At 51.1% G+C, this 24346-nt stretch overlaps 8 protein-coding genes across 8 annotated transcripts; 5 read left to right on the plus strand and 3 right to left on the minus strand.

Annotated features, from left to right (window-relative positions):
- Positions 1–425: 425 nt before the first annotated feature.
- Positions 426–1931, minus strand: hosA (histone deacetylase HOS2; the record flags this gene model as incomplete). Its single annotated transcript, XM_056913724.1, has 1 exon — positions 426–1931. The coding sequence occupies one exon, from the start codon at positions 1929–1931 to the stop codon at positions 426–428; it is 1506 nt and encodes a 501-aa protein (XP_056762573.1).
- Positions 1932–2278: 347 nt separating this feature from the next.
- Positions 2279–4307, plus strand: N7458_010343 (Zn(II)2Cys6 transcription factor; the record flags this gene model as incomplete). Its single annotated transcript, XM_056913725.1, has 4 exons — positions 2279–2632; positions 2684–2834; positions 2885–3812; positions 3887–4307. 4 exons carry the CDS (start codon positions 2279–2281, stop codon positions 4305–4307), a joined length of 1854 nt encoding a protein of 617 aa, XP_056762574.1.
- Positions 4308–5596: 1289 nt separating this feature from the next.
- Positions 5597–7607, plus strand: N7458_010344 (Zn(II)2Cys6 transcription factor domain-containing protein; the record flags this gene model as incomplete). Its single annotated transcript, XM_056913726.1, has 4 exons — positions 5597–5656; positions 5719–6288; positions 6355–6495; positions 6567–7607. The coding sequence occupies 4 exons, from the start codon at positions 5597–5599 to the stop codon at positions 7605–7607; spliced, it is 1812 nt and encodes a 603-aa protein (XP_056762575.1).
- Positions 7608–7774: 167 nt separating this feature from the next.
- Positions 7775–8837, minus strand: N7458_010345 (uncharacterized protein; the record flags this gene model as incomplete). The annotated part of the gene is made up of 2 exons (XM_056913727.1): positions 7775–7886; positions 7963–8837. The coding sequence occupies 2 exons, from the start codon at positions 8835–8837 to the stop codon at positions 7775–7777; spliced, it is 987 nt and encodes a 328-aa protein (XP_056762576.1).
- Positions 8838–10909: 2072 nt separating this feature from the next.
- Positions 10910–11893, plus strand: N7458_010346 (isocitrate lyase/PEP mutase family protein; the record flags this gene model as incomplete). The annotated part of the gene is made up of 2 exons (XM_056913728.1): positions 10910–11044; positions 11111–11893. The coding sequence occupies 2 exons, from the start codon at positions 10910–10912 to the stop codon at positions 11891–11893; spliced, it is 918 nt and encodes a 305-aa protein (XP_056762577.1).
- Positions 11894–14437: 2544 nt separating this feature from the next.
- Positions 14438–15439, plus strand: aspf4 (allergen Asp F4; the record flags this gene model as incomplete). The annotated part of the gene is made up of 1 exon (XM_056913729.1): positions 14438–15439. The coding sequence occupies one exon, from the start codon at positions 14438–14440 to the stop codon at positions 15437–15439; it is 1002 nt and encodes a 333-aa protein (XP_056762578.1).
- A 2026-nt stretch (positions 15440–17465) lies between these two features.
- N7458_010348 (DUF3433 domain-containing protein) lies at positions 17466–21895 on the plus strand (the record flags this gene model as incomplete). Its single annotated transcript, XM_056913730.1, has 3 exons — positions 17466–19851; positions 19909–20971; positions 21034–21895. 3 exons carry the CDS (start codon positions 17466–17468, stop codon positions 21893–21895), a joined length of 4311 nt encoding a protein of 1436 aa, XP_056762579.1.
- Positions 21896–22226: 331 nt separating this feature from the next.
- N7458_010349 (glutathione S-transferase family protein) lies at positions 22227–23785 on the minus strand (the record flags this gene model as incomplete). Its single annotated transcript, XM_056913731.1, has 3 exons — positions 22227–23208; positions 23300–23438; positions 23545–23785. Coding segments are annotated over 3 exons (1362 nt in total), but the record flags the coding sequence as incomplete, so codon positions are not given.
- Between the last annotated feature and the right edge of the window lie 561 nt (positions 23786–24346).

Below are 24346 nucleotides of genomic sequence, written 5' to 3' on the forward strand. Positions count from 1 at the left end.
GGATGGATGTTATGCACGTTCATGGAAGAGGCCGGTGTCAAGCACGGTTCCTGGATATGAGATTTACTTGGTTCCTTTTCACGAAGAACGGTGGGATTCAGTCCGGAACGGGTGGAGAATAGACTTCTTCGATATACATGGACACAAAGAAGTATACAAACTCGAGGAGTTACCGAATTGACGAAACCATGTTTTTTCAAATGTATCCATGTTATAATTCTTTTTCTTGATTGCATTTATTACTGTACAAGCCTCCGTCCGGGGATATCACAAGAACCAAGAAACACCAAACACCATAGACTCCTTCGACATGATTACTCCAAATGCGAGAGATATGAAACAAAAGAAACAAACCTAGACGCTGACCCCCTATTTCCTAAACACCATGGTATTGGACCAAGCAAGCAACAGAACCGAAATAACAGTCATGAATATAGTTCGCCTCTATACCCAGCTCCACGCTCCATCTCGCGCCGACGATTCCCACGGGGAATAGCACCCACCGAGCCAGGCACGTCTGTATAAGCCGCCGCAGCTGCCGCCGCAGCGGAACCACCACCGAAATGCTCTTCGCGCTCTTCCTCCAGCATAGCGGTTTCCTCCTCGATTTCTTTTTCTGTTTCCTCGCGCAGACCCAGGATATCCGGGGGAATAAAACTCATCTGCACACTGGGCGCACCCTTGATATACCGCAGTTGTTCATGGACAGACTCGACCAGCCCGGCAAGGTAAGGGCGGGGATTCTTATTCTCCAGCTTGCGGATTTCCGATAATGGTGGGAAGAGCGAGTAGTCTGGACCGAAGTGTGTGCGGAAGGCGACTGAATCTGGGATTGTGGAGTCGATTATTTGGTCCGCTTCGAGGAGGATGGATGTCTCGTGTGCCCAGGCGCGGGAGACGTTGCGCGGAGTATACCCGCCACCACCGACGACGAGGAGGGGCAGGCCGAAGGTTTTGGTGAAGGCGACACAGGCGCCGTGCGCGCGCACGTTCAAGTTGAAGCAGCCCAGGCGGTCGCAGCCAAGACTGTCGGCTCCGCATTGGAGGACGATTGCGCCGGGGCGGTAGGTCTCGACGCAGGCGCCGATTACGTCGTGGTAGAGTTGGATGTAGGATTCGTCATCGATGCCGTCGTTGAGCGGGACGTTGATGGAGTGGTGTGCGCCGGGGTTGAGGGGGTGTGTAGGGCCTGTATCGTCGAGAGCTCCAGTTCCGGGGAAGAAGTTGTCTTTATCGTATTTGTGAAACGAAACGGTGAGTACGCGGTCCGTCGACCAGAATGCCTGCTCGACACCGTCTCCGTGATGCACGTCGATATCGATGTACATCACCCGCGGGTGGTGGCGCAATAGCTGTAGAACACCGAGGACGATATCATTGACGTAGCAAAACCCGCTAGCCTCGGCCTTTTTCGCATGGTGCAGACCGCCAGACCAGTTGATCGCAATCTCTGCCTGGTCATTGCACAGCTTGCGCGCCGCGTCGACCGTGCCGCCCGCGTACAGCGAGCAGTAATTGTACAGCCCGTCGAAGATGGGACAGTCGTCGCCAAAGTTGAACCGCACCACGTTATCGCTTTGCTCGGCGCGGTCCATATCTCCCGGCATAACCTGCTTCAGGAAATCCAGGTAGTCCGCTTCGTGAAAATCGGCCATTTCTTCATATGTCGCCGCCCGCGCGAGATACAGGTCCATGGCGTGGTGCATGCCGTACGCCATGACGAGCTGCTTGGTCAAAGTGAGTCGCCATGGTTTCATAGGATGTGATTGGCCGAAATGGTGCGCCTCGACGGCCGGGTTGGCGTGCCATGAGACGCGGTAGCCCTTTGGGCGAGGGACTCGGTAGATCTGGCGCTCGTGGGTGACTTTCTGGTCCAGGCTCAGGGTTGTGGACGGCGCGTCATACTCTTGGACGACGGAGGAACGCGCCATCGGTGGGGAATTTGGATGGATGGGTTGGGGGTGGTCGGGGTAAGAGGAGGGCGTGCTATCCAAGAGGTGTCGGGGTCATTTCAAGGCGAATGGATTGAAGATGGAGAGAAGAAGGTTGGAGTTTCCACTGGGACGGTTCCAGAAACGATAGTGATGACTAAGGCGATCTTGCACCTGCGGCTCGGTGGGACGGATCCAGCCACTCGGGCCTTTCCTTTTGGAGGAAACTCCCATCATCACATACTTCGTTTTACCTCTCAGATTGGTGTCTATCCCATAAACTGTGCTTTTTCAGCCAATTCTTTGACATCATATCTTTCGCTCATCTTTTGTGCATGGTTGGTTAAATGTCTTCTTACACGGTCAGAAGGCCTCGCTTGGCCCTCAGCTGTGTAGTATGCCGCCGCCGAAAGGTCAAGTGTGGGAAGGAAAAACCCGAATGTCACAATTGTCAACGAATGGGAGAGAATTGTGCTTATGACACAGGAATTCGCGACACAGAAACAGGTCGAGTCTTACGGGCTACTGAAGCTGAAGACTATCCGCCTTCGCAGATAGCTCCAGAAGATCAAAATTTCAACGTTCAAGAGAAGCCCTCCGCTGAGAATCAGATTTCTCTAGCTCCCGATTATTTGAGTCTCCAACGAGGCGCTCGCGTCCGGCACATTGGTAGGACTTTCTGGGGCTTCGTGAATGGCCAAGTCAGTTAATCCTAACATAGATTCCTCACTTTGATTCTAACCTTGGTACAGGAGAGACTGATTGATGCATTGTTCTACAATGAACAACCCACCCCGGCCGACTTGCCTCCGCCCCATATCTCAGCTGTATCACTAGCAAAGGCTTTATACTCATTGCCCTCGAAACTAACAGCTGACGTGCTGGTTCAATCATTCTTTGTTAGTATACATCCGCTCCATCCACTGATCAATACTTCGACCTTCCAATCGCAGTACGGGGCATTCTGGGAATGGGCCCGAGCTGGAGATCTACTCCCACCCCGGGACTGATTCGAGATCCTACCTTCACTTGTCTGCTTTTTGCAATCTTCTATGCAGGGGTTTCCGTGATACCGTCCTCAACGGCGGATGATTCCTCTGTCCTAGGTGGTCTAGATCCTAAAAAGGCCATCACCCAATTCAAGAATGCTTGCTCCGACAGTCTGTCTGCATGCCGATATCTGGAGCATCCAACACTTAATACTTTGGTTGGATCCATTTTACTCCATACATTCAAGCAAACAGAATCATCAACTCAAGATGCGCTCTTCATTGCAACTACCATCCGTCTTGCCCAGTGCATGGGGCTTCATCGAGAAAATAACCTGCCAGACCTTGATTCAACGAAAGAACAGCGACGTCAGATATGGTGGCACTTAGTCTGGTTGGATATTCAAACGAGTCTTGCCAATGGCTTGCCGACATGTCTCGCAGACAACCCGCTCGACGTAGTGCAAATGATTTCTGCGCCAGACAGTTCTCCCACAGATCTTCTCGCGGTTGGTCGGTATGAAGCCGCACGGCTCCAGAACAAGTTGATTTATCATTTCCAAAACGCCACTTCCCGTACTGGAGGTCAAATATCCGTGCAGAAAGTGACCGAGCTTGTGGAAGCGGGAAAATCCCTTGGCCGTCTTCTCGATTCTCTGATTGCCAGAATCCCTGCATCTCAAAATGTCGAGGACATACTTCCTGTCAATTTGAAAGAAGCATCCCCGAAGACACACCACACCTTGTATCAGGACAAGTGCAAATCACCCTCGGTAATTGGCGCATTGGCACGAACAAGCTTGCTTCTCCTCAAGTTAGAGGTGACCATCATGATGAGGAAGATGCTGCTTGGTCCTCCAGATTCAATATCCCATGATGTGTCTTGGAATCAGTATGTTTCATTTTATATTCTAACTGAACATTCAACATTTCTGCGGAATTGGTGTCTAACTATTCGATGAACAGGATCTTTCAGTTGTCACGGGCCTATCTTCGAAAATACCTGCAACTTTGTAGTGCACCTGCATTTGAGCCTTATTTTTGGTTTCTCGCAGAGTACTATGGCCCCCAGCAGTGTACTCTCTTGATCTTGGTCTACCTGATTCATCACCGAGGAGCTGATGATGAGCAAATAACTCGGTACTATGTGGATGACTACCTAGACTTCATGGCCAAAAGATCTGATAAGAAGCCACAAACTCAGATGGCAGTGAACGTTATTATTGGCCTCTGCGGGCAGGTTGACACACAGATGTTCTACCGTGAAGACAGTCCTACTGAAGATGAGCACAGAAAAAGCCTCAGCGAGTTTCAAGCCACAGATCTGTGGGATTCGATCATGAATGACATGGGATTCAACTTACCTGGTGCGGATCTTGATTTGTGACGTTCTGATCATACAAATCTCGAACAGCGGAGTTTAGCCCCGGACATAAGTGACATCAATGAGTTGCTCTGGCACTTCCACTCCGAGGTATCAGACCTCGGTCTCACATTTGTTTCCCCTTGGCAGCATCGACTTCATATTAGTGAATATAACAACTATCTATCCTATATCATGTCCAAGATGTGATTTCCGTGCTATTGATCAGGATGATATCTCATATCAAGTGCTTCATCCATATGTCAATACGAGGTCGGGTATAACATTTCAAAGGAACTATTCGTCTGCCTTCTTGTCCCGAAGTAATTGCCAGAAGATATTATCGTATCTGCTGTCATATCAAGGGCTTACTACGCCATTATTGTTGTACAAGCAACGGACAAAAGCTATGACGCTCTTTACTCGAACCGGTGTAGAATTTCTGACGCCTCTCCCCCTTCCTTCAAACTAGAATGCATTACTAATGATGAATAGTCCATAAATGCTAGATCCTTATGATCCTGAACTACAACTGTTACTGAATGGTGATCAAAGGATCCATAAGTGGAGGCCATAGCTCCAGTCCTCCAGCACTCGGGCCCACTTCGCAACTTTTTTCCTCTGAAGTAAAGTCACGGCCCGACCCTCCAAAGACTATCACAACAGATAAATACTCCGGTTATCCCCTGGGGAATTTCTTCCTTCCATTGTATTATCCTCGAGATTTACGAACAGAGAAAAGAAAATCTGTCGGGCTACCCTACAGCAGGCTTTTAAATGATTGTCATTTATGGATCAGGCCGTATGCTGACCCGCTCAGCGACGCTAGCCAGAGCCTTTGAAACAGCGGGGATTTTTCTCAACAAATATGGCTCACCAGCAACTTTCTACTTCTCAGCGATGACCGGTCTCTGATATTATGGACCTGATGTTTCTCCCCTATACTGATTAAGCAGACATTGAGAATAGTTAAAAGATGTGCTGGTCTTACCCCAAAACAGCGTTCCAAACCATAAGTCGTGATATGCGGGGGCCGACATAGGTACTAACCTACAAAGGGAGTAGACCATGTTACATGACCACGCAGCTTTGGGGGCCGGCTTTCCTCGGCCCCTCCACTTCGGTTGAAGCGTCTCTGTAAGGCTGTCTTTGGCCATTGCATCCAGTTGCATCCAGACATCTTCAAGCCACCGTCATCTCCAGCACACATACCGATAGTATGCTATGACCACCTCAGGATCAGACGATTGTCTGTGACGCGAGACAAGCAAGTCAGCACAAGCATCAGCACAAGCAAGTCAGCATAAGCAAGAATGGGTGGCACCCCTTGGCACTCGAAAGGGTGTATGACATGCCGAAAACGCAAAGTCAAGGTCCATCGGGCCCTCCGAGCCCTTGTCGATGGAACGTCAATGCTGACAATACGAACGAACAGTGCGACGAACAAGAGCCAGAATGCGCCCGATGCGTCAAGCGTGGTGTCAAATGCCCCGGATACGAAAAGACCCGCATCTTCGTCCACCATCCATCGGCGCGACGAGAGACGGCGAGGGTGATAGTCCCAATCACCGAGTCTCAGTATCAGGTCGAGTATCAAAGTCCATATCAAGCCCATATTCAAAATCAATATCCAGCCCAATGTCAGGACCCGGCACGAGCATTTGTGATGCCCAGCAACGTGACCTCTGGACCAGTAGCGCGCGAACAGGTTTTCTCATCCTTCACCAATGTCTTCTTCAGTCACACCGAGGAGATCTCCTCGCTGAATCTTTGGCAATACCTAATCTACAATTTTGCAACCCTGCCCAACAAGACGAATATGCTTGAGAGGGCGATATCTGCGGTATCTTGTCTTTACATGGGAAAGATGAATAATGATGATCATATGTATAACTATGGGCTTGACTTGTATGGAACTGCAATCCGGAGTGTGAAGAACAACATTTATCGAAATGCTTGGAATGCGGAAATTGTATATACTGCTGTTATCTTTCAGGAGTTAGAGGTGAGAATACCCGGAGAATATGACTTTGGTGCCATGAAATATTGATCTGACTCGGTTTCGGTTTAGGGGTACTGCTGTGCCTTTGATCTCAGAGCGTGGCTGGCTCATACTCAGGGAACAAGTACACTATTGCGGTATTACCGGGATCTTTTACCTCGGAATCCCCTTCTCGACGCCATTTACAACCAACACCAAAAGATGCGGCTGGTATGTGAACCGTTGATTATGATCCTTTGTGACTTGACTGGCCTCGGTAAAGTTGTACTAATACTTTCTAGATTATCGCGACTTCGGGCCTTAACACTACAGAGGACGAATATCAATATGCGAAACAATCAAGTGGTGGGATCTCAACTCCATTGTCCGAACTACTCGCAGTCTACGCAGAATTTGGGCCTCTTTCTACCGTCCTCAACACAATTTCCGCCAATGACCACGAGGGGTGTGAAACTCTACTTCAAAACTGCTTCAAACAAAAAACTAGAATCACAGCGTGGTTTTCTCAGTATGGCTACGCAAGAGGCTTAATCGTGTGCGCCCCTGATGAATGCAAAACCGACGAACTGCCCCCAACAGAGGATTTGTTCGGCGCGGGTTATCGGTTCTCCACACTCGATAATGCTAGGATGCATCATTGGTACTGGAATGCCCTGGCGACCATTCAGCCCATGATCTATAAAGCCAAATCGTTGGTTCGATCTCATCCTCTCACACCCGAGAGCGACTCTGGCAAAGTACCGGCCAGAGACGAAGACCATCGGCTATCAGAGTACTATGCCGATGAAATTTGCCGGACGATTCCGTACTATGCAAACGATACGAAAACACTCTGCGGAATCCGCATGTTGATGTTCCCCTTGAGCGGGGCCATCAAGGTCTATATCGGGCTCGGACATCGGGAGAAGTTCCTCTGGTGTCAGCATGCCCTTCGCCTTATTTCAAATCGTGGTCTGAGCTCTTCACGCCGTTTGAGTGAAATGTACTGGAATAATTGGAATCACAGAACGAATGAATTGTGGCCTGTTCCTTGTCGATCTCTGCGTGATGAAATGTTGTCGTTTGAGCTCTCGACGAAGCACAAGGAGGAGGTGTTTGACGTGGGACAGACGCTTGAAGAATCCAGAAAGAATGAAGCGGCAAGGTCGATCCCGGTGTTAAAGTCGAGTAAGGTGGTCAAACCGGCTGAGACGCACCAGGCTGACAAGGTCCCAAATCCACGCGAGAAGCCAAGACCCCGCGAAGAGCCTAAGACCAAGGACAAGGAACAGCCACCGGTTCAAAGCCAGATTCGATTTATCCAAGAAGTTATTAGAGTTTAAGGAACCTACCAGGTCAAGGCGCTGGGGCGGTTGTTTCACTTGTATAAACTTGTATAATCAGATGAGAAATGATAACTTCTAGGGAGAAATCAAATTAAAGACAATTTACTAACAAAGAGCATACGACTTCCCATCTCTCCATCTCGATAGATCACTATTACCCCGGGTCATCTAAGTTCCTCCGGTAGAGTGGTAATCTTCCTCAACTCAACCATAGTTTCATCCCACAAGTTCTCCTGCACCTCCCTCCCAGCCTCAGACCGAATATACTTCGAGACCCTATTCAAAAGCACAATCAGCCACATGACCCCCGAATTCGTTGCATAAGGAACACTAAATCCGAGGAAAAACTCACTCAAGAACCTCCTTATCCCCCAAAAACCTCCCATGCGACTCCTCCCCCGCCACAACAGCCGCATTGACAATCAACCATCCCCCAACCTCCACACTCCTCGCCCTAACAGCCTTGACCAAATCAACCAGCACCCTCCAATAAACAGGCAAAAAGTCACTAATCCCCGTATCCACCATCCCTGGACAAACCATATTCAGCACGATCTTGCGCGGATCCACCCGCGGCGCAAGACTGTACATGAACATTGCGCAGAGCAGCTTGCTATCCGCGTACCGGGAAAACGGGGAGATGGTGCTTTTGGCGTCGAGGTATTCCAGGATCGAGGTATGAGTGACCAGGGGGGACTTCTTGGGGAAACTGGTCATTATTTCGTGCATGCGGCTGCCGACCCAGGTAATTCTTGTTGGGGAGCCGGTCTGTGAGGCGCTGGTGGTTAGGTAGGGGAGGAGAGTGGCGAGGAGGAGTGTGTTGGCGAGGTAGTTGACTTGGACGCTTTCTTCGTGACCGGTTGGACTGGGGTTGTGTTTGAGACGGCTGATTCCTGCGTTGAGAATGAGGATGTCCACGACTGGGAGGATTTGTGGCAGTGTCTTGCTGAAGGATATGATGCTGGTGTTGTCGTTGACGTCGAGTTTGAGGATCTTGATGGTTGGGCTTTTAGAGCTAATGTCTAGGTCTGCTAGAAGAGCTTCCATGCAGGCTTTGCCTTTGGATTCGTTGCGGACGGCGAGGACGAGAGTGGAGAGGTTTAGAGTGAGGAGTTGGCGGGCTGTTTCGAGGCCGAGGCCTGCGCTGGCGCCCGTTATTACAGCCGATTTGCCTTGAAGGTCAATGCCTGAGGGCAACGGGGTGACTTTGGGTTGGAAGAATGGCATTTTGGAGAAAAGGATTGTTTGGTGGGTTGTATGTAGATTTCACTACGACTATTTGAGCAGCTTATATAGAATATGGGAAGTGGGTTACTGCGGTATTCTTTCCTACTCTACGACTATTTGAATTATTAATTCGGGCCTATACTCTTCTTTCCCGAGGTGCTTTTTGTCATCTCTTTCCTACTGTAACTAACTAACTATCAACTTGAAGTATTCAATTGACATCAGCATTCGGCCGACGGGTGTGGGGCTGCAATCCACCAATGAGAGATTGAGATGGACCGCCATACTTGGACTAGCTGCCCTACCATTCTTTTACAAGAAACTAACTAACGATCCATGTTTGATTAAAGCAGAGCAGCTTCTTAACTAATTGTGGAGGCGTGACTCGGTACAGGTCACAATGATGCATGCAATCTACATTTGCCATAACTCAGACATCAAATTGACAAACTTGAACTCTTCCACCACTACCTATATGTCCGGGATTTTCGGCTCCATGCCACTACCTCTGGAATGGAACCTAGGTCTCCTTCTCACCAAGCCAGTAGTATCAGCCTCTTCAAATTTTCCACTACCACCAACGGCCCCGTCTGCGTTAACCTCCCAGTTACCCGCCTCCACTCTCCGTCTAGTTCAGCAGGACTTTATAAAGTTGAACTTCATGCCACTCCAAAAAGCCACGGCGTGGGCCCAGCCAGGATAGCTCATGCGAGGTGTCTATCGAAGTCTCATCCCACACGGTATCTTCCTTTAGCTGCTGGCCGTTGCTATGTCGTGCACTATAGTGAGCACCGATGTTGAAGGACAGAAGTAGTCTACAGGAGTTTCTGAAAACGGCAGGTGGCCTAGCGCTAGTTGGACAAATGTCTGGGGCTTGTGGGCACTCTCTGGATCGATTTTGCTTTCACGATATCTCGCTGCGTGCGTTGATGATGCTGCGCCACGGGAAGAATCGAGGTGTTATATCTACCTCGTCCGCCTCGTCCGTAGACGCTTGCACTTTTCCTGCCTCAATCATCGCGAGATATGCCCGAAGGATGTCCTACAGGAATTTCCAGGCCCGTGACTGACCAAAGCTGTCAGGATATATATTATAATGGTGGGCAACATAGGCTGCTAATTGAAATTCTGTTTCTTGACTAAACCTAGCATCCGAGCCAGTAAATCCGTCGTATTTGTACCAGGAAAGCAGAAAGAGCAGGTCGAGAAAGAGCGCTGTCGCCTAGAAATTGCCAAATGGTCCAAGCGTCAGATACAGACCATACAGCCTCAGTTATCCGAATTGGCAGGTGGTCAGTCATACGACATGGGCGATTGAATTGGGAGGTAATAGAGCAGAATGCTTTGAATTCGCAGTAGCTGCGTGCTTCTGCACCGCCTTGGAAACAATCGTCGGAGGAATATGTAACTACTAACAACAGGCAGCTATATCAATGGACTGAATCATGCATGGACAGATATCTACCAAAGTTCAGAAATCCCTGAATCATGCTTTTTCGATTTGCTAAGGACATGTTACATAGGTAGGTAAGAGCACCATAAGCTGATTGCCCCACCTCTTCCCCTGCCGTGGCGGGAGGGGCTCACCCCCCGAGGTTTATCTCGTCCACCTGCATGCATACTGTTCCCTGCGAGGTAACTCGGCACTTCAATCTATCAAGCGAAGACCGGTATCGGCGCTGTCCAAACCACGTCTCTCTCGTAAGATTTGAACGACAAAAAAAATTCGCACGCGTCGCCACACAGCGTAGAGATTGTTCGGCGTCGCCGAGAGATCACCGAGCATCCCGCGAATGACATAATCGACCTCCCCGGTATCGGCATCTGGGCGGAGAGTGAGTGCATCACCAACCAACGAATTGGTGGGGTTGCGCAGAAAAAAAGAAGGGACAGGTAACACACGTGGAAGAAGGGTCGAGGGTATAAAAGGGATTGATGGAAGGCCGGGGTTTCGGTTTTTTTCGTGTAGCTGAGACAGCAAGAGAGAAATCACCCTTCATACTTACTTTACGTTCTGTTCAATCGCATCGACTACACTATATCTTGTTAGTCTGATATTTAACGACGTCATCATGTCCTTGAGCTCCAGCGCAACCACTCTACGCAAGATCATCGAAGACCCCAATGGCTTCGTGTGTGCCCCGGGTGTATACGATGGCCTGTCAGCGCGACTAGCCCTGGCAGCTGGATTCGAGACCCTGTACATGGTAAGTATTCAATAGCTCCCCACCTGCTTTTAACAAAGAGCTAACAGCATCCTCCCCCCTGGCAAGACCGGCGCAGGAACCGCAGCCTCCGTCCACGGCCACGCAGACCTGGGCGTCTGCACCCTCAACGACATGCGCGCCAACGCCGAAATGATCGCAAACCTCTCCCCTAGCACCCCTCTCATCGCCGACGCAGACACCGGCTACGGCGGCCCGATCATGGTCGCCCGCACCACGGAGCAATACGCCCGCTCCGGTGTCGCGGCCTTCCACATCGAGGACCAAGTCCAGACCAAGCGGTGCGGCCATCTCGGCGGCAAGCAGCTCGTCGATATCACGACATACACGACTCGCATCCGCGCCGCGGTGCAAGCGCGCAAGCGCATCGGTAGCGATATCGTGGTGATTGCGCGCACCGACGCGTTGCAGTCGTTCGGGTATGAGGAGAGTCTGGCGCGCCTGCGTGCTGCGCGGGACGCGGGTGCCGACGTGGGCTTCTTGGAGGGAGTCTCGTCGCGGGAGATGTGTGCGCAGGTGGTGCGTGATCTTGCGCCGTGGCCGATACTGCTGAATATGGTGGAGCATGGGTCTACGCCGACTGTGTCTGCGCAGGAGGCGAAGGAGCTTGGGTTTAAGTTGATTATCTTCCCATTTGCGACGCTTGGGCCTGCGATGACGGCGATGAGGGAGACGTTGGCCAAGTTGAAGCGGACTGGGTTGTTGGGCTTGGACCCGGAGTTGACGCCGCAGATGTTGTTCCGGGTTTGTGGGTTGGATGAGAGTGTGAAGTTGGATGCTGAGGCTGGGGGTGCGGCGTTTGATGGGGGTGTGGATTTGCAGGAGAAGTGATTCTTTCTGCTATTCTATTCTTGCCACACATTTCTGGAGATCTTTGAAGGGGGTTCGAGAGGGAGGTTGCTCGCTGTGAGAGCTGGACCAATTCGTCTGTCACGGTATGGTGGCTTGATCAAGTGGACAGCTAGCTCGTGTCGATAAGGATCGGCCGAAGCCATGACTCTGTAAATAGAAACACCCCCACAGTGATTGATTGTCCTACTATTTATATTGCAATATACAGTATCTTCATTTATTCATAATCATGTTTCCTTTAGTCGTCCGTGTGTCAACAGGACATGTCTCACTCGGTCGTATAAAAATAAACAGCGAGCACTGACATCTACGAGCAAGACACAAAATCCCCGATCGTTTCAGAGTGCCGCCGATCGCAGGGTCAACCAAGGTTCACCTCCCGTGCAGTCCCTTGGATCTCGACCATTTGAAGAGGCACAATCTTGTTTACTGACCTGCAATTTGGAAGAAAGGAAGAAGAATATGTTTATCTTAAGCAGAGTGAGGTTCATCAGACGCGCGGAAACCCTGACTGACCCTTGCACCAACCCAACCCTGCAAAGTAGAAAGGACCTTGCATGAGTAGACTGGGGGAACTCGGTACATAATCAACTGTACTCCGTAGGAGGAGGTTGTTAATGAAGAATTAAATAGCCTGGATCCATAATTCTACTCATTGATCCTTCCACCATACTAGTATATCTTAGCACAGACTACAAGCTGGCAGTCCGTCTACAATATTGAAGAAACTGTAGGCTACCACGACAGTCACCGACTACAACCTCACCACCCTCCTAGACGCTTCCAGACCCCCAGCACTGACGCAGTCGCTCAACTGGCTTCAAAAAGGAAATCGCCATTCTGGAGCCCTCGATGGATCCCACCTCACCGGCCCAGCCGACGTTTCCGGTGGAGCCTAGAAGATTGGCAAATTCAGTGCCTTGAAGCCTTCAGACTGGCGGAGTGACACCACAGACGACACACCGTTGGACTGCCAACAGGGCAGGCAGTTGGGAGGCAGAAAAAACACAGCCTTGGTCCTTCGCACGTCCTGCAGTTATGGAGCCCCCTCCCAGCCAGACCCGGCAAGACCCTCCCAGGGCAAAGGGACTGGACCCATTTGCCGAGTCAGGGATGGAGCCACGGCCGTACACATCGATGCCGTTGGGCGATCGTCCGGTGGGCCAGACGGCCAGACCGGGATGTGGTGGAGGACTGGGATATTCATTCAGATGGTCAGGTCAGTACGGATTACAGAGTTGATACACTGAAAATTGGAGAGGCACAGTCTGAAGAATTGACTGGTCGGGCAGGTTTCTGGTCGGGCGCGTAGCAGAGGTGATGAGTTGTCGAGAGGCTACGGATAGGACTATGGATAGGTCTATTTGGGCTGTGAAACGTGTCGAGGGCTGATACTGTACACATTTCATCATCACCGCTGGATTCGAGGTGGCCATGCACAGAGTTTGTAAGTATGTGGTATACACATACGGAACAGAGTACAGAGTGGAGGACAGGAGAATGTCTCGCCCGCCACGTCAGCTCGAGAAAGGGATCCAGACCGGTCAGGCTGCACCGATTGGCTTGTGTGGGGAAGGGCCTGCTGTGGTGGTCTTGGGAGGATCTTGGAGGGCCTTGGAAGTTGCTGTATACACCAGGAAAGTGAGTGCAGAGGAATTGTAGTGAAATCAGGGATAGAATTGTATAGTTCAGCATTCCAATGTATGGGCATTCCGATGGAAACACGTGGTTGACATGAGGAATGTCGATAGCGTGTGCCGAGTATACTTTTTGAGGTCATGGCCAGTCGACGGTCGGGAGATTTCTTTGTGCATGAAATCGACTGGTTCTGCAGGTACCGCAAAGCCAAATTCATCGCGCGTACGGAGTACTGTGAATACCAAACATACCACACGACACGGCAGGAAAGGGGATCGTAGCGGTGGTATCTGCTACTTCGCTCTGATATGCACTCCCCATAGTCTACGCAAGTACGCAGTACCCACCCTTCGACCCTTTTGTTCCCCTTGTTTTTCTTTCTCTTTCGAGGGTCTGGGCCTAGTCCAGCGTCACCCAATCAGCATGTCCCGTGGCAACCACCCGGCCCCCGAAACCACCAGGAACCACCAGGCACCCACCAATCACCGGTGATCAGCCCCTGATGCCCGATTTTTACGGTTTTAGCGGTCCCAACTGGGCACTCTGGACAAGCCACCAGGGAGTCAGGGAATCAGGGAATCAGGGACTCAGGGACTCAGGGACGAGACGCAGGGTCTGCCCAAATACACCAAATACAGCCCCGTACCAGAGTACCACACACACTTGCCCCCCCCAAGTCAGGGTCAAATCTCCGCTGGTTATTACCCATCTGACGCCCCCAATCCTCCGTCTCCCTTTCCCTCCCTTCTCTTTCTTCCCCTGCCACTCTCTCTTGCCAACCCACATTCATTCTTTCTCTCTGGCTTTCGAGCGTATCTTCGCTCTGTCACTCATTCAACCCTCTTTTTCGTTCCCTTCGAGCCTTTAGACTCACACCCCCCAAAAATGTTCGTCAAGAACTCCCTCCTCCTGGCCGCGGCTTTGACCGCTGGCTCTGCCGTCGCCCGTCTGCACGGCCATGAGCGTCGTCACGCCCACCCCAAGGTCGATATCGAGGCCGATGTCCAGGTTGACAAGCGCGCTGTCGGTGATGTCGTGACTGCCACCATCGATGGTGTCCTCGAGACCTGGATCAACGAGTGGTCCGGTCTGCTCGCGACCTCTTCTTCCACCTCCACCACCGTCGTTCAGGTTCCCACCACCACCGCTGTCCCCGTTGTGACCTCGGTCCCCAGCGCCGTTGAGTCCGCCGTCCCTGCTCACACTGCCTCCCCTGGCTCCAGTGGCTCCTGGTCCGATCTCCCCTCCAACGGCCAGTACTCCCGTGCCGGCTTCGGTGGTGTCTCCGAGGCCCAGACCGTCGGTGTCCTCGACTGGGACTACATCGGCAACGTCGGTGTCCCATGGGGTAGCAACATCATTCAGGTTGAGGAGAGCGTCGCGAGCCAGTACAAGCACGTCCTCCGTTTCGAGGGCAGTGAAGCCGAGCCCTGGAACGTGATCTTCTGGAACACCTACGGCCCCGACAACAAGATGACTGGCTTCTGGGCCCCCAACGAGGCTCTTTCCTTCAGCCTGGCTCAGGGTGAGGTCAAGTACGTCGCCATCGATGACAACTCTCAGGGTGGCTGGGCTGCCGCCCCCGGCAAGGTCCCCACCACCAACTTTGGCCAGTACGCCGCCACCTGGGGTGAGTTTGACATGAGCAGCGAGAAGAACGATGGCTTCTCCGGCTGGGACGTTTCCTGCATCATTGCCGAGCTCAACGGCCTCGAGGTCCAGGGTATGAGCATTTGCAACCACCTTGGCCAGGACTGCTCCACCATTGGCCGCGGTCTCTCCTCCCTCCTCAATGCCTACACCAAGAACGACCAGGGCAACAACCATCTGGCTGTCTCCCAGGCCTCTGGGCCCGTCCGTCTGGTCGTCAAGCTCGACTACGCTTAAGCGTCTCTCCCACCTCGCGTGTCTTGATGATGTCCCTTCCGATCCTCACTTCCTGACGCAAATGATTCCCGCCGGACTTTTTTGCCCTATCCTCCAATTCTTCGTGCGTCCGCAGGTTTCTCACTTTCTTCGAGTTAGCCCTGGTCATGAAGATATCTTTCATCTTGTCCGGCCGCGCTTCCGCAGATGCACTTTTTATTCTTTTCTCTTCAATCTGCCTGGAGGAAGTGCATACATACCTTCGTGATCAGGACTGCGTTCATCCTTCTTTATGATTCTCTGTACATATACCACCTGAATATCTAGTTCATATCAGCTTTTTTTCTTCTTCCTGATCTTGGGCTTGTGGTATTGTCATGAATTCCCAGGGCTTGGTACTATGACCATACGCCTTGTACATTTAATAGTAGTTAGTCAGCTTTGTTAATAATCCTTGTCTGTCATGACGGTGTTGCATGGTAATTTTCAGATAGTGCAGTTGATGCATTCATGATAGGACTGACAGCATATACTACTCCCAGAACCTGGGAGCAGGAGCCTTAAGCATGCTTATTAGCTGAAGAATGTTCTTTGATCCTTGGCATTCTGTGTCGGCTATGGGGTGTGGTCAGCATGAGCAAGACTGCGGATAAAGCAATCAAAGAACAACCTCGGTCCTGTAGAAGTGTACCTGGTTGACAGCAAGAAAGACAAGCCACCAAGAGATGAATGCTGCAGATACATGTGTTAGAATTTCCGGTGTCCATGTTGAGACTATTGTTCATCAGCGTATGCAAAGCCCGAGTGGACATGAGTTCGTGGACAATTGCTGACATTATTCACCAACGTTTGAAGAAAGTCACTTGGCCAGTTGAAAATCTCGATGACGTTTAATGTAAAGTAAGACTGAGTAGGAATATAATCATGAGTTTTACAACAAGCACAGGCTTGTGGGACGAGGTGAATAGGAAAGAAGGCTCTTTGAGGATAGACGAGAAAAGTCCATAGCGATCATGCCGTCAACGACGTGATTATGACCAAAGAGAAAGGTTAAATCACCGAGTCCAATATCGGAGAAACCCCAGGCATTTTGAACAGGAATGAGAGACTTGAGAGGCTTGTACATTCAGACTCCAGAGCCAGGAACCGCGATCCTCTTATAGACTTAGACAGATGGCCCCCGGGGCCAAATCTGACAGCTTCGTGCCCGAAAGACCCGGCCCAATTCCGAGCTGTCGCATCTAACAGCGCTTATATGAAACACTGGCCGTTTAACTCGCTGCAGCTTGTTTTCCCGATTTCTTTGAACCCTGTAGACGCCTTCAACAACCCACCAGCAATCTGTTATGCGGCGCTAAGAGCTGGTCCGTGACAGGCCGAAGCATCGCGCTACGACGGGCAGCCCCGCAACTAGGCTGATTATTACTTGTCAAACAGGACAAACGATCCGAGAGTCCCCCAGAATTATAAATCGGGTCTCGAAACAATCGCCGCTTGCTTAAGCATTCAGGATAGCACTGCCAAGGGCGATCGTGTCTCCTTCCACTACGGTTCTTCGTACGGCACGGCCTGTTCGTTGATCAAAGTGGCTACGAAGAAGATCATTTGGGGCCTTGTTATGCCACGAGCAAATGGTGTCGCTCCTCATTTCCGTGGATGGGGGCCATAATGCAGGCTAGGGTACATCGTCTCTCGATGATCCCGCGCTTGGCCAGTACCGCGACAAGAGCATCCCTCCTATTGGGCGTATCATGCATCTTCGTGCTAAAGTGGGACCTTTTGGTGCAGACCCTTGCTGTAAGCTGCGCCCCTACCGGCAAAAGTCTCTGGATCCTGTTGAATTTGAAGCAACGGTGTTACCCCCCGTTCTCTGCGGGAATTATAAACATGTAGCAGGGTGCTGGATTCTTTTTCTCTTTGTATTTCCTGTCTAGTATCTCTCTTTTCTTTTCTATATTTACTTCTTGTGCGTGCTCGCTGCGCCGCTATATGCAGGGGTTTGACGGTGTGTAAAAGAGTTGCATATGTTGTGCCCGCGTTCTTGATCATGGCCTCCCGCCAATATAATGCGAATGAAGATCGCAATCTTCTAGGAAGCACCAAGTCCTATTTCTATCATTTTGTGCGTCCAAGTCGCTCCTCTTCTCGAGATGGATCCTCCGATCGAGATACTTCTAGCAACAGCCAAACGACTCGCCCAAGAGCCGACCAGAGGACACGCGCAGAGTCTAATGAAAAGGGCTCAGCGGTCTGGTCGAAGGATTGGATTCCCTACACATTTACACATGTGTTTCTCGGCGTAACGACTTTGGTTGCCCTAGCACTGTGTTTGGTTTCCTTTTTGTTATGGTGGAGGTCTTCAACAAATTATGGACTAGGGCCCGATGACGGCTCTTCTTTGCTTCTATTTGGCTGGCGATACAGTCCAACCCTGATCGCAGTGATATATGTGCAAATGACGACGGTGCTTTTGCAAGATGTTAAACGTACAGAACCCTATGCACGATTAGCACGGCCCGGCGGCGCTGATGCCTCGTGCAGCATCCTGAAAGCTCCGGGGGCTTGGTGGACAGCCTTATACGATGGCTTTGAGAAGAAGAAGAACGGCGGACGCAGTCCCATCTTGATCTGCGCATCAATCGTCAATATAATCGGATTTTTGGCTATTTCCTCACTCTCGTCTGCCTTTCTTTTCTCCGAGGAGGTTGTCGTGCCGAAATCCGTTGAGTTTTTTCGTCTAGCGCCGGCCGTGGGTTCGCCTTTGCCTCTCGATGCGGATCGTACAACGCACTTTCGAACCATTGCAAATCTTTTACAGAATGTGTCGACTTCGCCTTGGATTACCGAGAACTATACAATTCTCCCTTTCTGGCCGGAGGGATTGGAAATAGCGCCCGTTACTTCCCTGCCAACCAGTGCGACTCAAAAGTGGACGGCAGAGACGATGATGTTCAAGAGCGATTTGACATGCACACCAATGAGTTTGGAAAGAAAAGCTAGTGGATCTATACAATACGCGGAAGACTGGGCGCCGGTGGCTTCAAACTCGACGATCTGGTCTTCTCCCGATGGCTGCAGATATGGAATGTCGGCCCCTTCAAACTTCTGGACTACTGGAGGTGGCAGCTGGTCTGACGTGTCTGATTTCTATTACGCTGAATCTGCACTTGGTCAGGGTGGAGGTATAGTCTCGAGCTCTAATCATACGTCGGAATGTAATGGGCGGCAGATTATTCTCGTTACGGAATCATGGGAGATTGAGAACGCAGCCTTTTCGGCACAAATCTGTGATACGACGTATTATATGGCCAATGTCACGGCATCCGTCGCTTTGACTGGTGATGTTCCCGACATTTCATTTGACTCGAATGAGTTTGAGCAGAAGAAAGTCACAATTCCGGATAGCGTGCTCAACACCACTGCCATGCGGAAATTGACTCTTGATGCGAATTGGCCTACTTATATGCTTTCTATTCTGTGGTCAGGAACTGCCACGCTAGGAGGCCCAGCCGTTCTCCTCGGGGCACTCTACGATTATAACATGACGACCATGGCTAGGGACCCTAATTGGGTGGCATCCGCTGCTACAGCGAACCAACGATACTTTGGTGAAGTGCTGCAGGCAGCGCTGACCCATCAGGGTGCCTCTGAAACAATACCTATGCAGGGTACCCTCCATGACATTGAGACTCGAGTTGTAGTGCAAGTCGGCCCTGCGGTAGCTTTAGGTATCCTATTCGCCATTTCTTTCTTTCTTTTGCTTGCTGTTTGGTGGTGCTCGCAACCCCGACATAGGCCATTGCACTTGAAGGAAGATCCTGCTTCAACGCTCGGCGTGGCCACTCTAATAGCACACAATGGTCGAGCGAGCTCGGGATTCCGGACTTTCAGACAACCGTCCGCGAAAGATCTCCATGACAGACTGAATGGACAGCGATTTCATACCGACTCTTATGGTTTGTCCCGTATGAATCCCTCGGAGACATTGCATCATGATGCCGCTCAATCCAAAAATGGGACACCAAAACTACTTCGCCTACCATCCCTCATTGCTTTGATTATAGTTCTGATCGCAGTTGTGGTTGGAGTGTGCGTTTTGTGGCATTTTGCTGTGAGTGTTGGGTTGTACGAGAAAGCCTTTGTCTACACAGTGAACATTTCTTTCCTGGGCGACAGCTTGTCTTCGGTGGCACCTGTATCAATGATTCCAACTCTGGTAGCCACGATTATTGGATTGTGGTGGAGTGCCATCGATGATACCTTCCGCCGTCTACAACCATATTTAGCCATGGCTGATGGAGATCCTCGGATCTCTCGAGGCGCTGGTTTGTCATACCAGTCTTCATTCTGGCTATGGGCATGTGTCAAAGCTGCGCTGAACAAGCATTGGCTTCTTTCATTGTTAACATTGGGAAGCACACTATCGCCTGTTTGTAAGTTGTGTACTTGGCGATTAATTTACAATAGCTGATCCTTAACTTGCTTTCCAGTTACAACCACCATGTCTGCCCTGTTTGATCGTGGACCAGGAGTGGTCACCCAGCCGATCAGCTTTGATCGCAGCCTTGAAATCCGACAAATCCCTTTTGTGTTTAGCACAGAACAGGCTTTCTACCCAGACACGTCTAACGACTACGCTGCGAACATTCTCGCTGATCTCTACAAAAACATCTCCACTCATTGGATGTACACTGCAACGATTCAACTGGCTCTTAACGGATCCGAGCCGGCATGGAGCAAGGATAGCTGGAGCTTTGTGCCAGTTGACCTGCACACAGTCAGCAATGTCGAGCTACCTAACGACCTCGATGAGTCCGATAAGGCTGCTTCGGGGGCTCCATCAAATGTCACTTTCAGCACGCCTGCCATACGTGCCCGCATTGAATGTTCACAGTACCCGATCGAAGCCCTGATGAATGTTTCCCATTGGCTCACCCCCACGGATCTGAGCAACTCTACGACGTGGAACCGGAGCACCATCCCTCACGGTATCCAGGGAGGTTATGAGTTAGGTACACACTGGATCTACAATGAAAACCCCGGCGTCATTCTCCCTCTGTCGGGGAACGAGACTATAGCAACTTGCGATGGTTGCACGACCGTCTTCGTCAACCCTAGCTCAATCGCTTGCTGTGGAAATTCCAGCAGTAGTGCCTGGGATCCTAGCGTGGCTGTTGGATATTGGTCTCCTAATACCAACTTGTCTACATGGACAACTCGGGATTGGCACCAGAATTTTACAGTCAAATGGATCTATGGAAATGCTGTGACGGGCATCCATGCCAATCCTGCAGGAGGTGATGTCAACTTCACTGACAGCATTCCGTTGCTGTTCCCCTCACCGCCGTCGATTACCTTGATGAATTGCAGGCCCTGGGTTGAGTCTGCAAATGCAGATGTCACTGTGAACCCGGCGAATGGGGAGATTCAATCATTCAACATTACCAGTCCACCCACGGAATTAGTAGAGGCTTTCGCGGATAACTTTTTACCTCATAATGGAACCCGCTTCAGTCAGGAGACGGGCATGGTTTACTATAATGTAACAGCCAGGTGAGTCAAGCAAACCCAAGAATCGAAGGCAACGAATAAAACTTAACTGACAATGATCCCAGCCTTGGCCGTCTCTTCATGGCCTCCATGCTCACAGCTGCTGACACGCTCCACATCGGCGGCGCCGAGCACGTCGGAGGTTATCACAGCGAGGACCTCAACGACAATACCTACAACATCCGCGACGAGATCAACGGACTCAATATGGACTTCATGAGTTACGCAATGTACTCCATGGCGAACAAGAACCCACAAGCCCTCCTCAACCCAGACCGATACCTCACCCTAGCACAAAAAACATTCAGCACCTTCTTCCAGCACTTCGTCAGCAACAACATCTCCATGGAAACCGGTGGCTGGGGCTATCAGACGATCAACGCCAGTCTACCAGATACTCTAGGCCCCGTCGTCGAAATAGTCAATAATTGGCTCCCGGGGACCAAGGCGACAGCTTATCAGGATGATATGCATCCCATCTCCCACACGAACCGAACAGTCGCAGCCCAAGTATCTCAACGCGTCGAACTCCTCCAAATGAACGCCGTCGCAGTCTGGCTTAGCGTCGCGATAATGGGCTGGCTTATTCTGACGACTATCATCGTCACAATTCTGCAAAAACGCTACTTTGGCCGACTAGTACGCAACGTCGAGTCTTTGGGAGACGTGCTGGTTCTTATTGCTGGCAGTGCGAACTTGCTGCAAGTTGTACGCGAGATCCAGGCTGGGCGACTTGCGCCGGAAGATTATGAACATTTACGAACTCGGTTGGGTTGGTTTGTTGATGAGGATGGGGCGTTGAGGTGGGGAGTTGAGATGGAAGAGGCGTTTAGGGATGGGCCGGGTGTGCAGTGGGTTGCTGCGCCGTGTTTTTCAAAGAAAGGGACTAATACGTGGGGTCTTTCGGATGAGGATGGGCGGTCGTAGAAAGCCAATATGTATTCCGTACCCTTGGGATCTTTCTATGAGGGAAATTAAGCGAGTGGTGGAGGGTTGTTTGTGGATATTGGCTTGAAGGATGTACATATGATGTTTGATGTAGAAAGGATTGGTAGTCTGTTGTACAATACATGTTGTTCCCTCACTCTTCGCTGAAAATAGTAAAACAAGGGTCCAATCGCCCACAGCTGCGGTCAACGGATGAAAATGTCACCGTGGGAAGGTGCTTTTAGTTTGCCTCATGATGAACTTGGAATTCCCAAGCCGCCGCCAATATTTCCCACATTCAAGAAGTCGACCGCGGAGCCTGCATCGTACACAGCTTCGCTGCCCTCTTTCTCTCCCTCTTCTTCTTGCCCCTCCTCGTGCTCTTCTTGGCTACTGGGGGAGTAGCGATCATGCCAATGTGAAACATGTAGCCAACCAACACCGCAACACCACCCACGACAGCTGCGACGGAGGCGTACAGGTCATTTTTACCAGCGTCAGCGGCCTGGGAGACGGCAGTCCGCTCGAGGCCCGACAGATCTGCATCTGGGGACTGGGCACCTGCCTTCAGTCCGTTGAACCGGCGAAGATTGCGGAGGAGTGGCGTGGAATCAGCCAGTGTATCAAGAAGTGTAGTGCCGACAGCCGCAACGGAGATACGGCTCGGGGTCCGCCATGGCAGCGGTGATGAGGGCGCTGACTCCGGCGAAAACGCATGCGTAACCTCCACAGGCGACTGTCCAAAACATCGACGCCGCACGCGTTCCGTATAGGCGGTAAGTCGCGGACTCTTAGTCCGCATAGCGTCCCGCAGCCACGGGAAGGTGAGTTCGGGCACTAGCGCTAGGGAAAGGTAACCCAACGCAACACAATCCAAGCTGGACAGAGTATCACCCTCGTTCGCAGTCAAAAGATACGCCTTGTGGCCCAGCATAGCCTCCAATGGCTCGAGGAACTCGCCCGTCAGCGCCTCCAGGCGGAAGTGGTTCTGCTGTGCCGTTCGGCCTAGCAATTTCGATACCGTATCGCGTGGGGGCGCAATCAGATTCTTCGGGACTCGGCCGGCTGCAACCGCAGCCGAGTGTTCACGTTGGCGCTGCTCTTCCATCGCTTGTAGGTCCAGCGACGACACACCCAGATGTTCGGTGCGGGCTTTGGCGGCACCGTGCAGCTTCGGCGGGAGGATCCATTGGTTTGGCCATTGAAGGAGATTTCCGTATGCGGGCGATGTGTTGCCATAGTAGTTCTGGCTGCTCACGTATAGGGAGAGGTCGAGGAGAACTTGGCCACGGGATTCGATGAAGGAGGAGAATCTGGAAGTAGTGTGCGCAGGCGCAGATGTTAGCTGAGTACTCTCTGACCCGCTGGCTCCCTTGGCAGCCAAACACTAGGTCTGACACGTACGCGATACTATCCGCACGAGCTGTTTCATCAAGCTCGCGGTCCAAATCCCATTCTCCGTTCGAGTATTGGCGCAGATAGTCCACGATGTTGCGGAAGCGGCTGACCCACGTCGACCCATCTTGCAAGGCGGGTAGTTCACCTACACGGTAAGACAAGTAATTCAGTCAGCTCACTGCTTGCTGTATTTTGGATGTTCTTGCCCGGTCCGGTCGGGAAAGCCGACGACGAGACATCACGTCACTCACCAGTAGGAGACACGGAGGGATCGCTGGTCGCCACCAGCTCCCAGGAGCCCTTAGGCAGGGCTAATGAGCAGTAAGCAATCGCTGCGAGGCATTGAGCCTCAATTGAGGGCAAAGTAAATGCCGGCCCCCACACGTGCAGTTGCAGCACCATCGTCGCTTTGGCTGGAGAGTGAAGGGCGGCCCGCGGACTGACCTCGAGTGGGTTAGCAGCGGGCGAATCACGTGTGTTTACATTACCCATCCTTAGATGACGCTGGGACGACTTACGAGGTGTCTGGCAATAAAAAGTTTTTCTCTTGCAATTAGGTCACGCAGGCGGATATGAATAACATCTAGCCTCTGCCCTTTCGAATTCTCCTTCATGATTTTCCTTGGCAGTTACAGGCCAGTATGCTTCAATGCCAGGCGCCTGAAAGGGTTTCGATGAGCCGATTTCTACTGCACATTTCTGAAAATGAATTTTCATTGGAGGGAAATTGGACTACCTTGTTGCATATTTTAGACAAACTCTGAGGGCTTGCCGTATGGGGTAGTTTTTCGTAGATAGAAAGGTACAAAATTTATGACTTTAACCTATACAACTCCCTTGCAAAGTTCCGGTCGTCCGATCAAGGATCCATTTTGCATTCTCTTGCGTTGTTGTCGACTTGTATTGATCTTGAACTATTGGTGGAATCCTCTTTTAATATGCAACTGTCTGGGGTCACCTTGTTTTCGTCGTTTTGAGGTGGATAACGCTGCCATAATGCAAGGGCAAGCACCTCAGGATTGTCATCCTCCCCTTACGTTAGAACAATATTTT

The sequence above is a fragment of the Penicillium daleae genome (genome assembly GCF_028827525.1).
Source record: "Penicillium daleae strain IBT 16125 chromosome Unknown utg000008l_segment0_segment0, whole genome shotgun sequence".
In the NCBI taxonomy this organism is placed as follows: domain Eukaryota; kingdom Fungi; phylum Ascomycota; class Eurotiomycetes; order Eurotiales; family Aspergillaceae; genus Penicillium; species Penicillium daleae.